At 32.2% G+C, this 14,889-nt stretch overlaps 1 protein-coding gene across 2 annotated transcripts in view; it reads left to right on the forward strand.

Annotated features, from left to right (window-relative positions):
• LOC114333423 (lysophosphatidylcholine acyltransferase) overlaps positions 1-14,889 on the forward strand; it is a 271,689-nt gene that overhangs the window by 130,698 nt on the left and 126,102 nt on the right. Inside the window, exon 3 of one of the 2 annotated variants that reach the window (XM_028283293.2) lies at positions 1,991-2,205. The exons of the other annotated variant lie outside the window; for it this stretch is intronic. Coding sequence (XP_028139094.1) covers positions 1,991-2,205 — 215 coding nt within the window. The remainder of the gene's footprint in view (positions 1-1,990; positions 2,206-14,889) is intronic. 2 annotated transcript variants of the gene reach the window in all.

Consider the following 14,889-nt stretch of genomic DNA (forward strand, 5'->3'; position numbering starts at 1 on the left):
TTTCTAACAATTGTAAAGCTAATTGGTTCTCAACAAAGCCATACATTTTTACAAAAGAAACAAAATAAAAAAAATTAAACTAAAAAAATACCTACGCATTACTACAATCTTCCTCGAGGCACTTACGAGTGGAAAGTTATGTTGGAAAATCAAGTTATCACAACAAAAAAGGATAAAATGTTAGATTTTTTTAACACCGCTACTGCTCCTAGGTTAATAAACAAATGTGCTCGATATCTGCATTTTATTTGTAAAATTAAATATGTAATTAAAATTTAATTTTTTAATTAAGGGTATAGGCGCAAAATGTCGCCTGTCAACAATTTAATGTAATTTAAATGTATTCATTTTTTTTTTTCGAATTCTGAAAAAACTAATACGTATTTTTGAAAAATTTATATACATTATTACAGAATAAAACATTGCATTATTACCGATGGTCGAAAGTCCCTTAGAATAACCAAAAAGTTTTTTATGGGATATTTGAAATTAAAAGCCACACTAAATTTTCATTTCAATTATCTTTTCACCCCTGCAACTTATTAAAATAGTAGGCCAGCGTAGCTCAGGCGGTAGTATGTTTGGCTCGCATGCTGGTAGGCCGGCGTTCGAGACCCAGCGCCGGCGATAACAGCTAGATATTTTTAAAAATGTCTATAGGCCCCAGGTCGACTCAGCATGAATAAAATGAGTACCTTGAGTAAAACCAGGGGTAATAATAGGCGGTTGAAGCGTAGCACTGGCCCTGTTACCGTCCTTGTATACCGTAGGCCCTAGATGTACCAGACTACCCTGCTATAATCCCAAAGCCGCGTCAGCGGTATAAAACGGGAGACTACTATTATTAACTTATTAAAGTAAACCTACAAATTTTCAGGGATTTTTTGCCCTCAGTAATAACGTAATCTTTCATTCTGCGTTTAAATTTTTCAAAACTACTTGGTATTACTACTTGGCCCAATGCTATTTAAATGCATCAATTCTTTTTCTAATCTCGAGAAAACTAATAAGTATTTTTGAAAAATTTAAACCCAGAATGAAAGATTACATTAATACCAAGGGTCGAAAGTCCCTGAAAACTTCTGTAATGTTTATTCTAATAAGTTACAGGGGTAAAAAAGAGAAAATTTAGTGTGACTTTTAATTTCAAATATTTCATTCAAAAGAAACTTTTGTTTATTCTAAGGAACTTTCAGCCCTCGCTAATAATGTTATATTTTATTCTGCGTTTAAATTTTTGAACGATATTTATTAGTTTTTTTTAGGATTCGAATAAAACAAGAATGCATTTAAATAACATTGGACCAAGATTTTGCTGCTATCCCATTAAAGCAGGATATTATCATATGTGCTGAAATTGCATGATGTAAGACGGAGAAACCCTCCCTTGCCTTTGTAATTATTTTTTATACTTTGTAAAAACATAGTTAACTAAAAAATTGACGTATACAATTATGTAAAAAATTTTAAAATTAAAACCTGTACCCCATTAAGAACTGCTGTTAAACTAAAACCTAAAATGACAAGGACAATTCACCCTGTGCGAAACCAATAGGTGTAAACAAAAAATGGTCTTAAAGTGTTTCTACTATATCTCTTACTTATGCTACACCACATTAATCTACATCCAGTCTCCGCTTATTCTGATACCAGCGTAAAACCCCAGCAAACTTACAACATTATTGAGACAGAGCAACAGTGGTCTAAGCCACAAATTGAGCATTTTTTTTTTATTAATATATCAATAAAAGCAGCAACATTAAATCTTCGAACTAACAGGGAACTACACAACCTACCTCTATATTTGGCTAGATGGCGCTACATAATTTTTAGCGCCATCCCATAAACATAATGGAAATACGAATGCAAAGATTGCATTTATCTCAAAACTTCGTTTTTGGGATTAGACCTCTGTTGCTCTGATAGATAGCCTTAATTCTTGTTTCGCTTTATATTGTGTGTATGTATATACTTTGTATTATGTGGTTAGCGCAATACGTTTCTTCACCGCCCGAGTGATGCGCAGCGTCTTCGTTGTCGGCGGGTTTCATTTGAAAATCATCGGAAGGCAGTCGACAAGGGAGATGGCTCCCGTGGTAGCACTAGCACCGCATTCTTCCTTCATTGACAGCATCGCTATGGTTTACATGGGTGGGCCTTCCATCGTGGCTAAGGGAGAAACTTCAGCTTTGCCTTTCTTTGGTAGTACGTACGTTTTACTAACTTTTCTTGCACATGGAATGTTTCTTTCTGAATCATTGTCGAAGTCAACGTTAACGGTCCTTTCACACACTAAAAATTTAAAACGTGCGATGGTTAGAACGCACGATGACATTCCAATAGTGGCTCGAGCAATAATATGGAACCTTTCTCATTACACGGCGGTTGGAACGTTCAGTGTAATGTAAAAGAGAAAATGGGATTGCTTGAGCCACCATTGGAATGTAATCGTGCGTTTTAACCCTCGCACGTTTCAAATTCTTAGTGTGTGAAAGGAGCGTAAGGGTTAACAACTAACCGTGGTTTTGGCAAAAAAAATTATGTCCTATTAAATTGTACCTTTATATTTTTGTAAATTTGACATTGCAATTATTTCCAAAGTAGTGATCGCTCTTCTCTGTAAAAGTTACATAACATAATAAATTATTATTATCATAATATGTATTTTAAGGAAAGCGGTGAAGTAGTTTACTATAGTTATTAAGATACCAAGGGTATTATAAGGATAACAACGCTTGAGGTCAATGGTGTATAGACAGAGGGCCTTCGGCCCGAGGTATATACATTGACCGAAAGCGTTATTATTATAATACCCGTTGTGCCTTCAACGTTTAATGTCCGACTAAATTATTCTTTATATGCAAAAAATTTGAATGAATTTTGAATTAATTAGTTTTCAAATAAGCACATTTACCAGAAATAGTCGTAACGTAATTGTGGTAATCATAGTTTTTCTTAGAGTTTTATTTGTCAACTTGACAGTATTTAACTCGTTATTTAAATTTAATAGGCACTAGGGCGTTATTTTTCAATAACACGCCCTTGGGCGTTATATCGTACTTAATAGACTTCTAAATGTCTCAAAAAACTCGTATAAGGCTGTATAGAACATTGATAGTCCCCGTTCTCACATATGGATCAGAGGCATGGACGCTAACTAAAACAGATGAATCCGCTCTGTCGATTTTTGAAAGAAAGGTGCTACGTAAGATATTCGGAGCGGTCTGTGAGAACGGAATATGGAGGCGTAGATATAACTTTGAACTGCAGAATATCTACAAGCATACGTTTGGTGGAAAAGATATTATTACTATAATTAAGCGAAACCGCCTGCAGTGGGCAGGACATGTAGCCCGGGCCCCTGAATCGAACATGATAAAAAAGATTCTAACAGCGCAACCCGTGGGAACTAGAAGACGGGGTAGACCAAAGCTGAGGTGGATGGACGGGGTAACACAGGATGCCGAGAAGATCGGAGTCGGCAACTGGAAAATGCAAGCAAGGGACAGAACAGAATGGCGTAGAAAGCTTGAGAAGGTCGAGGCCCTCTAAGGGCTGTAGCACCAAGATGATGATGAAGACTTCTAAATAATATCATTATTTGTCAAATAATAGACCAGTCGGACATTAACGAATTTAATAATGACATTATTTCGAAGTCTATTAAGTATGTACGATATAACGCCAAAGGGCGTGTTATTGAAAAATAACGAGATAAATACTGTCAAGTTGACAAATAAAACTCTAAGTAAAACTATGGTTACCACAATTACGTTACGACTATTTCTGGTAAATGTGCTTATTTAAAACCTAATTAAGTTAAAATTCATTCTCAAATTTTTTGCAATGAACTATTTTAAATGGGAATTAAGCCACAATTTTACCAAAAAAAAATGAATTTTTTAACGTTTCGACGCCCAAGTCGGGTGTCAGTGTCAAAATACAAAATAATACAGTATTATTTTGTATTTTGACAACGACACCCGACTTAAGCGTCGAAACGTTAATAAATTCATTTTTTTGGTAAAATTGTGGCTTATTTCCCATTTAAAATAGTTCATTATAAAAATGCCACAAGGAAATAGCTTCAGAACAACAAATTTTTTGCATTTAAAGAATAATTTAGTCGGACATTAAACGTTGAAGGCACCACGGGTATTATAATAATAACGCTTTCGGTCAACGTATATACCGCGGGCCGAAGGGCCTCGGTCTATACACCTTTGACCTCAAGCGTTAATTATCTTTATAATACCCTTGGTACCTTAATAACTATAGCAACATATTTTGACAAAGTTCAAATTTTAATGCACTTGATTTTATACGATATAGCACCTGTTCCTAAAATTATCTCTTATAGTGAGATATGTGAATAAGTGGATAAAATATATGAAGTCGCAACATTTGCCTTACAAATTTCACTCATCATCATGTCACTATCACTTACCTATAATGTCACTTAAAATGCACCGTTTTATTTTATAAATAGTTAGTGAATTCACTAGGTACGGAATTAAGCAGCAAAATATCGAAAATATTTTTCTCACAGAACAGCTTCTAAACATGTTTCCGTGTTTCTAAATATGTCACCATCTGATAAACCGTAATCTCATAAAACATATTCTTTTAAGAGCGTAGGTGCAAAATTTCTCACTAATGCTTTTTAAATGAAATTATTTTTTTCCAATCCTGAGAAAACTAATAAGTATTTTTGAAAAATTTAACCGCAGAATGAAAGATTACATTATTACCGAGGACAGAAAGTCCCTGAAAACTTCTATAATTTTTATTTTAATAATTAACAGGGGTGAAAAAAACAGATAAAATTGAGTATGATTTTAATTTCAAATATCTCATTCAAAAGAAACTTTCTGTTTATTCTAAAGGACTTTCGGCTCTCGATAATAATGTAATCTTTCATTCTCCGTTTAAACTTTTCAAAAATACTTATTAGTTTTCTCAGAATTCGTAAAAAATGAATTAATTTAAAAAGCATTGGTACGAAATCTGCTCCTACTCCCTTAAGTCGTATTATAATTTTATATTATTATAGTTTACTTAGTTTATACCACCTGGCCCATTTTTTACATGTATATAGGATTTATGTAATATACGTATACCTAGAATAAAAATTACATGTTATATTGCCAGTGAATCAAAAATTTAATCTTATAATGGTTTATGACGTGAACGTTATTGGCAACTGATTCAGAATAATTCATTCCATTCTTTTCATTACATACTTTACTATGCATGATGCACGTGAGGTAGAATTCTATATTTAACGTCATATTTTATGGAAAATTTCATCAGCGTTTTATTGGTATTAGAACAATAGTAATATTATTTTTTCGTCACGACTAGGGCATGTAATAATTCCGGAATTACCTTTAATAATAGAAAGTTAAAAAGATAATCACTCTGGAAGTAGAATATTTATTCTAAAAGTTTCTTAAATGTTTTATATGTGTTTTTATTCTACTCGTTTAACAAGAGGCTGAACAAATATCCCACAATCATGCTCAATGGTAGATATGTTACCAGAGATTTTAAAACAAGACAGTCAAACATGAGATTTGATAATACTCTACTTGGAATTACAAATTAGCGAATAATATTATATCCTAAAACATTATATCAACAAATCAAAATCTCTTCTAGCTCAGTCTAGTTCCAGATATATTTTTAAAATAATATACGTAAGATACGTAAGAAAGGACACAATACTTTATATCACGTTAAGGATGAAACGTTTGGCTTATTAGTCTAAGAGCTAGAGCCCGAAAATCATCGTCATAAGTAATATGGAGTTTGGCATGTGAAATGTGTCTATTTTATATTGATTATAATGCCCCCTTTCAGGCTGACACCTCAGTGGATACAGAAAGTAGCAATAAGGTATGAAAGGGGAAAGTTAGTGCAGTCATTAAAGGTTTTCACCTCCTATTTTGTTAAACCTTCATCGATTTGCATGAAAATTGGAGACTAGTTAGAGCATACCTCAAGAAACAAAACTGATTTGGTGCCAACTTGCACTTTTGCCTTAGCGGTGGATACCACCCCTTCTCGGAGATGAAAACTATTTTATTAAAAATGACCCCACAGGTCGATGGAGAGACACATTTTAAGTAAATTTTGTTATATAATGTTATTAAAATAAATCAATATTTTTGAGTTATTAAAGATCAAAGATTTGAATTTTTCGTGAAAAAAATGCATGGTGTAAAGCGGTTTTTCATGAATAACTTAAAAACTATAAGTTTTATCAAAATAGTTATACTTATCAAAATTGAAGATAATAAAAAATAAAATAGACTTCTTATTCGAAAAACCTTTGAGAATTATTTAAAAGTGAGTTATAGGTGATTCAATGTAAATTTTGTTTCGGCTCGTACTCAAATCTAAGTATTCAAGCTTAAATAACGGGAAAAAGATACATTTTATAAAATATATTTACTAAACACTTGTCAAAGTACTCAGAAATATGTATTAAATGAGCTCCCGGAGAAGTTGATACCATTAAACATTATGCTACAAACATTTTTCAAAATTTAGACTCCAAAAATTTGGAGCTTAATTATTATATTATTTATATAAGTTTCTTTTATTGTTTTAAGACATTTATGTAAAATTTAGTAAAAATGTATTCGAATAGTCAAATGTACCCATTATTGGACACCCCAGTTTATGGATATATTCAGTTTGTATTTATAGAAAAAATTCAATAATATTCAAAATAATATAAAAATAATATTTTACTAACATACAATTAATTAATATGTTCTTTTTGTCATCCGTAACTTGACGCATGTGCTCTTAAATAGACGCTATTGTATAGGCTATGTACTTCCTACTGTCATTTCGGAGTCGACGTTTGTATTGAATATAATATATTATATACTAAAAAAATAACGGTTTTCAACATGGCAACAGAATACACTTGCGTGCTTAAAATAAATTGTACAATTGATACAGATACTGCTGTGAATCTAATTAGTGAAAAAACATTGAAAACTGCAAAAGAAAAATTAAATATTATTAAAAATTAAAATTAAAATTTAATTATTAAATTATAATCATAATTTTATTCCCGAAATTTCTTTGATTATTTCATTCATAGGAGATTCTGACCAATAGAAAGCTACAGAAATCTAAATTAAATCGATAATTTTTGATAATTTCCCGTCGTCAAGTATATTACGTCAGATGCCCTTCGTTGCTAAGAAAAAATACATTCAGTGTTATTAATGACAATTAATGTTTTAAAAATTATAGAAGTGATGACTTTCAACCGTCAAATTAATATTTATAACAACTGTTTGTTTAATTGTACTAATTTGTACTTACATAATTAAATTACAATAAAATTTTGGTTTTGAACAGTTTTATTCACGAAATAATCGCAACAAATTGCACTCGATCTCTAAAATTAATATAGAATTTTTGCCCTCGTGACACTTTGACGTAATTTCACTCTCCTTCGGCTCGTGAAATTAAAACTGTCAAAGTGTCACTCGGGAAAAATTCAATAATTTTAGAGCTCTTGTGCAATTACTACTGAAAATTATTCTGTTAACTAATTTTAAAATAAATATATAATACATAGCGTATGTTTTAATTTTCACTTTTTCCTAAAAAATTCAAAAGGGTTCTCTTATTTTCATCATCACTTGTTTAGCTTTGATGTTATCAACTTCATCTGGAGCTCACTTGATAGGTATTCTTGAGTAGGTACTTTGACAAGTGTTTAGTAAGTATGTGTATTTTAGAAAATGCATCGTTTTCCCGGTATTTAAGCTTGAATACTCGTACTTAGATTTAAGTACAAGCCGAAAAAAATATATATTCAATCTACTATAACTTACTTTTAGTTAATTCTAAAAGGTCTTTCACGTAAAGAATATATTCGATTTTTTATTATCTTCAATTTTGGTAATCATAACCATTTTGTTAAAAAACTTACAGTTTTTGAATTATTCATGAAAAACCGCTTACACCATGCATTTGTTTCACGAAAAATTAAAATGTTTGATCTTTAAAATTCAAAAAGTATTGATTTATTTTAATAACATGATATAACAAATTTTGCTTAAAATTTGTCCCTCTATCGATTTGTGGCGTTATTTTTAATAAAATAGTTTTCACCTCGAGAAGGGGTGGTATCCACCCCCAGGGTAAAAGTGCATCAAACCAGTTTTGTTTATTGAGTTATGCTCTAACTAGTCACCAATTTTAATGCAAATCGATGGAGGTTTAACAAAATAGGGGGTGAAAACCTTTAATGACTGCACTAACTTTCCCCTTTCATCCCTTATTGCTACTTCCTGTATCCACTGAGGTGTCAGCCTAAAAGGGGTCATAATTGTCAATAAACAATGAACACATTTCCCAGGAAAAACTCCATATTACTTATGACGATGATTTTTCGGCTCTAGCTCTCCGTCTATATGCAGATCAGTCATCAGTGTTGCCGAAACTCTCAGGCACGTAATTGCTATTAGACTTCCGATTTGTGATTCATTTTCGATACTATCATCCACAAGAAATACCCTATCTAGGCAACATTCCGTTAACGTGAAGCGCTCTCTACGTACTGTAATTTCGTTAAAAAAGAAACGATAGCTGAAACATCTACTTCGGCAAATAATCTCTGCCAAATAAATTCTTCCTTTCAAAAGAAAAAATAACAGAAGATAGCCAGGGGAAAGCTCAGAGCGAAGAATGAGAAACAGAATCAATTTTTCATAACAAATAAAAACGAGTTATTTAAAGACTTGCTGTATTAAGTCAATTCAGTACTGTTAGTGACCACTGATTAGATGTGCTAACATGACATCTGTTGAGAAAGAAACGTTTTTTATTATCCTGGTTTTTGTAGCGTTCTCCGTCTTCCTGTTCCTAGTTTCCAGCTTTGTCGTTCCATTCAGGTCGTTCCATTCGCCAGGGTGAAGGTTCCATTTCGACATTGCCTTCTGAATTCCGCCTAGCCAGGATTGTTTCGGCCTTCCTCTCTTCCTTCTTTACCCTCGATATTCATTTTAAAATTTCTTTTGGCAGCCTGACTTCGTCCATTCTTTCTACATGACCATACCAGATCAGTTGTCCCCTTTGAATTTTATCTATGATAGTTGACTTGACTGCCATAATATGTCTGATTTGGTCATTTTGTTCTACTTCAAGCCTTGATCTTCTAGCTGCTCTTCTCCAGAAGTTCATTTCCAATGCAAGTAGGTGTCGTTGCGGGGATTTAGTAAATTACCATGTTTAGCATCCATAGAGCACTATACTTTTAAAGATGGAGTTAAAGATGAGATGTTTTCTTTAATTTGAAGGACCGCTTTTAACAATGCGCCAAATATTAATCTGGTCTCCAGGTCACTGAGCAATTAAATTTTATTAGACTGTTGTGAAAAGGATTATGTGGCTGAGTTAACAGCATCTCTTTAATTTAATTATTATAACACCAGTTAGTACACGATCGGTGGAATTTGTGATGCGCAAATTCTATGACATTATTGTATAATATCTATAATTTGCATTTTTTATATAAAATCCAGAAACAATGTTGCATGTTTAGCTTTTCACATATATTAACACTATTGTACAAAGGGGGTTTCATTATGGTTAATATTTAATAATATGTAGATATGTACAAACTTATCAGGTTGCTAGAATTGTTGACAAATCTACAATTTCTATAATGGTGACTACAGCGTAATTTAAAAGAATAATTTTTCTAAATACAGCACAGATTTTAAATTCCTTTAAGTTACACCGTTATATTTCGGAAAATAGCAATACGATTTTTTGCATTACTTTTGAATTACTTTAAAAAAAATTCTCAAATAGTACATTGTCGTCACTAATACGCTTAATATTGAAATCCAAAATAGGTAACATTAATTTATTTCTATACATATATGTCAAATATTTTTAAATTTAATTACATTTGCCAATTTTTTCCAAAAAATAATCTTTTAGCAATTTTTTGAAGTGAAATAGTAAAATTAATAATTATACCATATTCCACGAACATACGACTGTTGTGGATTATCTCTACAACGAATATTTTACTGTGCAAATTATGAAGAACGAAAGTAAATTGCAAAATACATTGTTGTTTATTGGAACAATTATTAGAGCCATTTACTTTCGCACTTCTTATGTTTCACACTAAAATATTCGTTGTCGCGATAATCCAAGACAGTCGTATATTCGTGGAATAGTCCATAGAGTAGTATTATAATAAGTATCAATAGAAACTACTGGTATGTAAGAAAATAGCTAGCTGATCTGGCAATTATAATTAATAGGCAAACAGGTCTTTAGCCTAATGCCCAGAAACTGTCAATTTGGAAGTGGTATTATCATTGTGCATGTATTAAGAAGAGTCTATGACTACCTACCTATATTTTATTATTAATTAAAATGATGAGTTAATAAAATAATAAAAAAATTAAAAAATTTATGAGCTATAAAAGATCTCGTAGATCGAAAAGACTAAGATTTGTCCCCGATCTTCTGACTTTTTAGTAACGAGGCTTTCGTCCTTTTGTCTAACATTTGTTTCTTTGCACAGTCCTGATTATTTCCTTCTAGGTATCTTGAGCATTAGAGATCATTATTCCAATCTGCATTTATTTCTTAAGTAAATAAGACTAAATCAATTATTTTTAAAATTTGGAGGCTTGATCACGAAAAAATTCGCAAATTGAAGTGCGCAGCAAATACGTTCAATGACCTAGTCTGCTTAACAATGAAAATGCATAAAAAAATTCCGAAACAAACTACTCCTATACCTGAAGGAATAACCACTTCCACAGTGGTGAAAATGCATATTCAAAGCCAATAGTCATCATCAACATCAATGGTGCTACAGCCCTATGAAAGAGACTCTACCTTCCCCAGTCTATTACGTCAGTCGGTCCTATCCATTGCCAACCGTTGCCAGTTTGCTGCGCCTATTTTCTCCCGTCCTCACCTACACCATCCTTCCATCTGAGTTTTGGCCTACCCCTATTTCTACTTCCCACAGATTATGACATAAGGATTCTTCTAGGCTGATTGTTATGCTATGATCTTGCTAGATGTCCTGCCAATCTTAGTCCTCCTATTCTTATAAGAGATACTACGTCTTTACCACCAAATATATGTTTACATCTGTGGTATACCTCGTAGTTGTACCTCCTCCTCCAAACACAATTTTCACAGATGCCACCGAATATTCCTCTCAGAATTCTTCGTTCAAATATAAGCAGAAGGTTTTCATCTACCTTGGAGATGGTCCATGTCTCCGATCCATATGTCAACACTGGTTGTATAAGGGTTTTGTATATCGTTATTTTTGTTTTTTGGCTTAAGTTTCTGCTTCTCATATGTCTACTCAGTATAAAATAACATTTTTTTCCTAGGATTATCCCTCGCTTGATTTCTTCCGTCATGACGTTCTCCCTGGTGATATGTCCACTCAGTCCAAAATAGCATTTGTTTGCTAGGATTATCCTTCGCTTGATTTCTTCCGTCATGACGTTCTCCTTGGTGATCAGAGAGCCTAAATATGTGAATTTGTTCACCACTTCAAAGGTAAAGTTATCAACCGTGAATTGGTGACCGATGTTTCTGACTCTATTGTTGGGTGATGATGATCATTTTAGTATTCTTCTCGTTTACTTGCAGGCCCATATTTTTGAGGCATTTGAAAAGATGGTATACATTTGTTCTAGCTTGCGTGTTGTGCGGACAACTAGGTCCACATCATCTGCATATGCCAAAATTTAGGATGATTTATTAAAAATAGTTCCTGTGTTGTCTATTCGGGCATCTCTGCCGGCCTTTTCCAGAGCTATGTTAAAAAGGAGACACACCAGCGCATCTCCCCGTCGCAGCCCATGCGTTTCAAACGCCTGTGATTGTTCGCCCTGTATTTCAACTTTGCAAACGACTTTACGCATTGTAGCCTTAACCAATCTTATCAGTTTATCGGGGATGGGGAATTCATCCATGGCTTCATACAATTTATTTCTTAGGATGAAGCCAGTAGTAAGTACACAAAAAGAGCAGAAATAGTAAAATTGGCCATGCTCCTAGAAACATTAATGTAACCAAATTAAAAGTATTTGATTCCGAAACACAAATACTAACAAACAGTTGACGTATTCGGAAATATTCTATTTAATTACAGTATTACAAATAAATATAGGTACTTTTGTTAAATATTTTATATTTATTATTATATTTACTTTTTATAATTAAATTGAGTGGGTTGGATGCATTGTTATCTTAATAATATGAAATGAATAACCACTTAGAAACATTGACAGTCATAAAAGACAATCGCTTATAAATAAGGTATTATTTAAGTAAATTTTTCATTATAACATTCCCGTTAAATTTTTTATTGACACGTCAAAACCATGGCATGTAATATTTCTGGCTACCTTATACGATAAATAAGTATCGTATGTAACGCAACTCGAATTGAGTCTATTTTCAATCTTTTGTGCTATATGAAAAGTTGCGTGCGCGCAGCTCTTCGGCAAAAGCCTTGCCAACGCTTTGATTTGAAAATCAAATAAATGCCGTAATACTCTGGGCTAATTAGCAAAATACAAGGAAAAGTTATTTACCAGCAATTTTATTGCTGGAATCGAATCTTATTATTGTATGTATTAATAATATAGATATGCAAAGTCCGCAGATAGTGTGCTACTTTTTTTATAAACAAAATGGCGCCCGAAAATCGTGTTTTTTTCAATTTTTGCTCTATAACTCCAAAGATTTTAACTTTAGACCAAAAACACCCAAATAAAAATTCACCGCAATTAAATTCTGCATAGAGACGTGTTTTTTTCCGATTTACCGATTTACTTCGACGAAAATTTTCCCCGGAAAAAGTGGGTTTTTCCAACAAAATCTTTAATTTTCAACTAAACTTTTAGATAAGTAGTTGTTAATCAATAATTAAATAACTTGGTAACGTAAAGGCTCTTTCCGTATATATTAAAATTCCAAGAAGTCTATGGAAATAGAATGAACAGTTTAGCAACAATTAAAATGTTAATTAAAAATTTACGGTCGCTATAATAACGACAATAATTATGATGCATAAGAATAACTATAATTTTTTCATAAAAAGACACTATACCTATCTAACGTACTTTACAGAATTGAAATTGGACTATTTAAGCGGCCTCAGGAATATTTTAAAATTATAAACAATTTTTTGGTTTATAAACAAATAGAATATCTGGGAAAATATTAAACTAAATTATATTGTGAAAACGGTATTCGAAAGGCAGCGGCAGGACGCTTCTTTTAAAAGAAAAAACGTTTAATTATGACGAGTGGTTCCTGAGATACAACCGGTCAAATTTTACCGGAATTTACGGCAAAGATATAAACAATAGGATCATAATTTTCAAACCATCACCTTTTTATTTTTGTCCTCTTTCTCCACACCAATTTTCATATCTTTAGAATCCTCATAACATATATTATTATAATAAAAACTATCGATAATACGTGTGAAAATTGCCAAAAATAGCAAAATTCCAATCAAAAATTAGGTTGGAGAAAATGTAACCCTCAAAGTTCCAAATCGTTATACGTTAACAAAATGCATTTTCTCGGCTTCCCATGGAGCCATTTTCCTTCATTCTTTTTTTGTTCCCTAATAACTCGAGTAGAGCCATCGAACTAACGTATTATTAAATGTCAAACTTGCTTTTGTTTTGTTATAATAGATTAATTTATTTATAAGAACAGAAAATTACATATTTTTTCCAGTTGTAGGCTTTTTTTTAGATAAACTTACTACAAATGTACCTTTTAAAGTTAAAAACATAAATATTCTCATTTGAAAGCTGTATAATTATTCAAACAATTTTTATTTAAACAAATTAAAATATTGTGTTCAAACGATACATTGTATTAGCAGATATTATAAAAAGATACCGATGACGTCATATTTTTGAAAAATGTCAAAGAAAAATAAATCAACATGTTGACAAGTTTTCCAGAAATGCTAGAGTACCAAAATATTATACTAGCTCAAACTACAAAAGTAGTGTTACTTGTCGTGTGATACCATTCAAAATCATTCTTCGAAATGGCGCCCGTCTGTCATTTTGGATGATTTGGCCACTAAAACAATATACATATGCCTTAGTTCAGATATCTAAGCTCAAACTCGAACTATCTTATTCAAGTAATTAAGAGTTAGTAAATTAAAGTTTATGGTTTAAATATTGCATATCTATGTAATCTTTTTACTTTAGATATTATGCAAGTCATGAACACAATTAAACAAAAGAAATTATAACTAAAAATTTGTAAAACTCGCCCTTCTAGAACATGTATGAGCCATAGATATAATCGGAGTAATAGTAGGGGAGCAAAGTATGCTAAATGTGAAGTCACTCGAGCGCTTTGGGGACCTATTGGGTTGTTAATAGTAGGTCCTAAAACCAAAAAAAGTTAAGTAAAGTTTTCCATTTAAGTGGGCGATTGCCATTTTTTATTTAATTATCCATTTTCAACAATCTTTTTTCCGATTATAGCGCCATCTATCCATAAGTTGAAAAAATGTTTCGAATAAAAGTTGCTTATTTTTACGTAAAGAATCCAAATCTGGAATAAAAATTTGGGGCTCCTATTTAAGATTTTAAAGAAACCCCCCACCCCACGTCCGTGGGGGTCGTGTTTGGTACCATTCGATAGATTTTTCAAAAATATTGATTATGTGCATTTTGCAGTTTGTCGACCTAATATTTATTTTGCGAAATATCGCGGGATTTATATTAAAAATTTTAAATTTACCCTCCACCCCTCTCCGTGGGGGGTCATGTTTGGCATCATTCGATAGATTTTTCAATAATATTGAATACGTAT

The sequence above is a fragment of the Diabrotica virgifera genome, chromosome 1, assembly GCF_917563875.1.
Source record: "Diabrotica virgifera virgifera chromosome 1, PGI_DIABVI_V3a".
Taxonomy (NCBI): Eukaryota; Metazoa; Arthropoda; class Insecta; order Coleoptera; family Chrysomelidae; genus Diabrotica; species Diabrotica virgifera.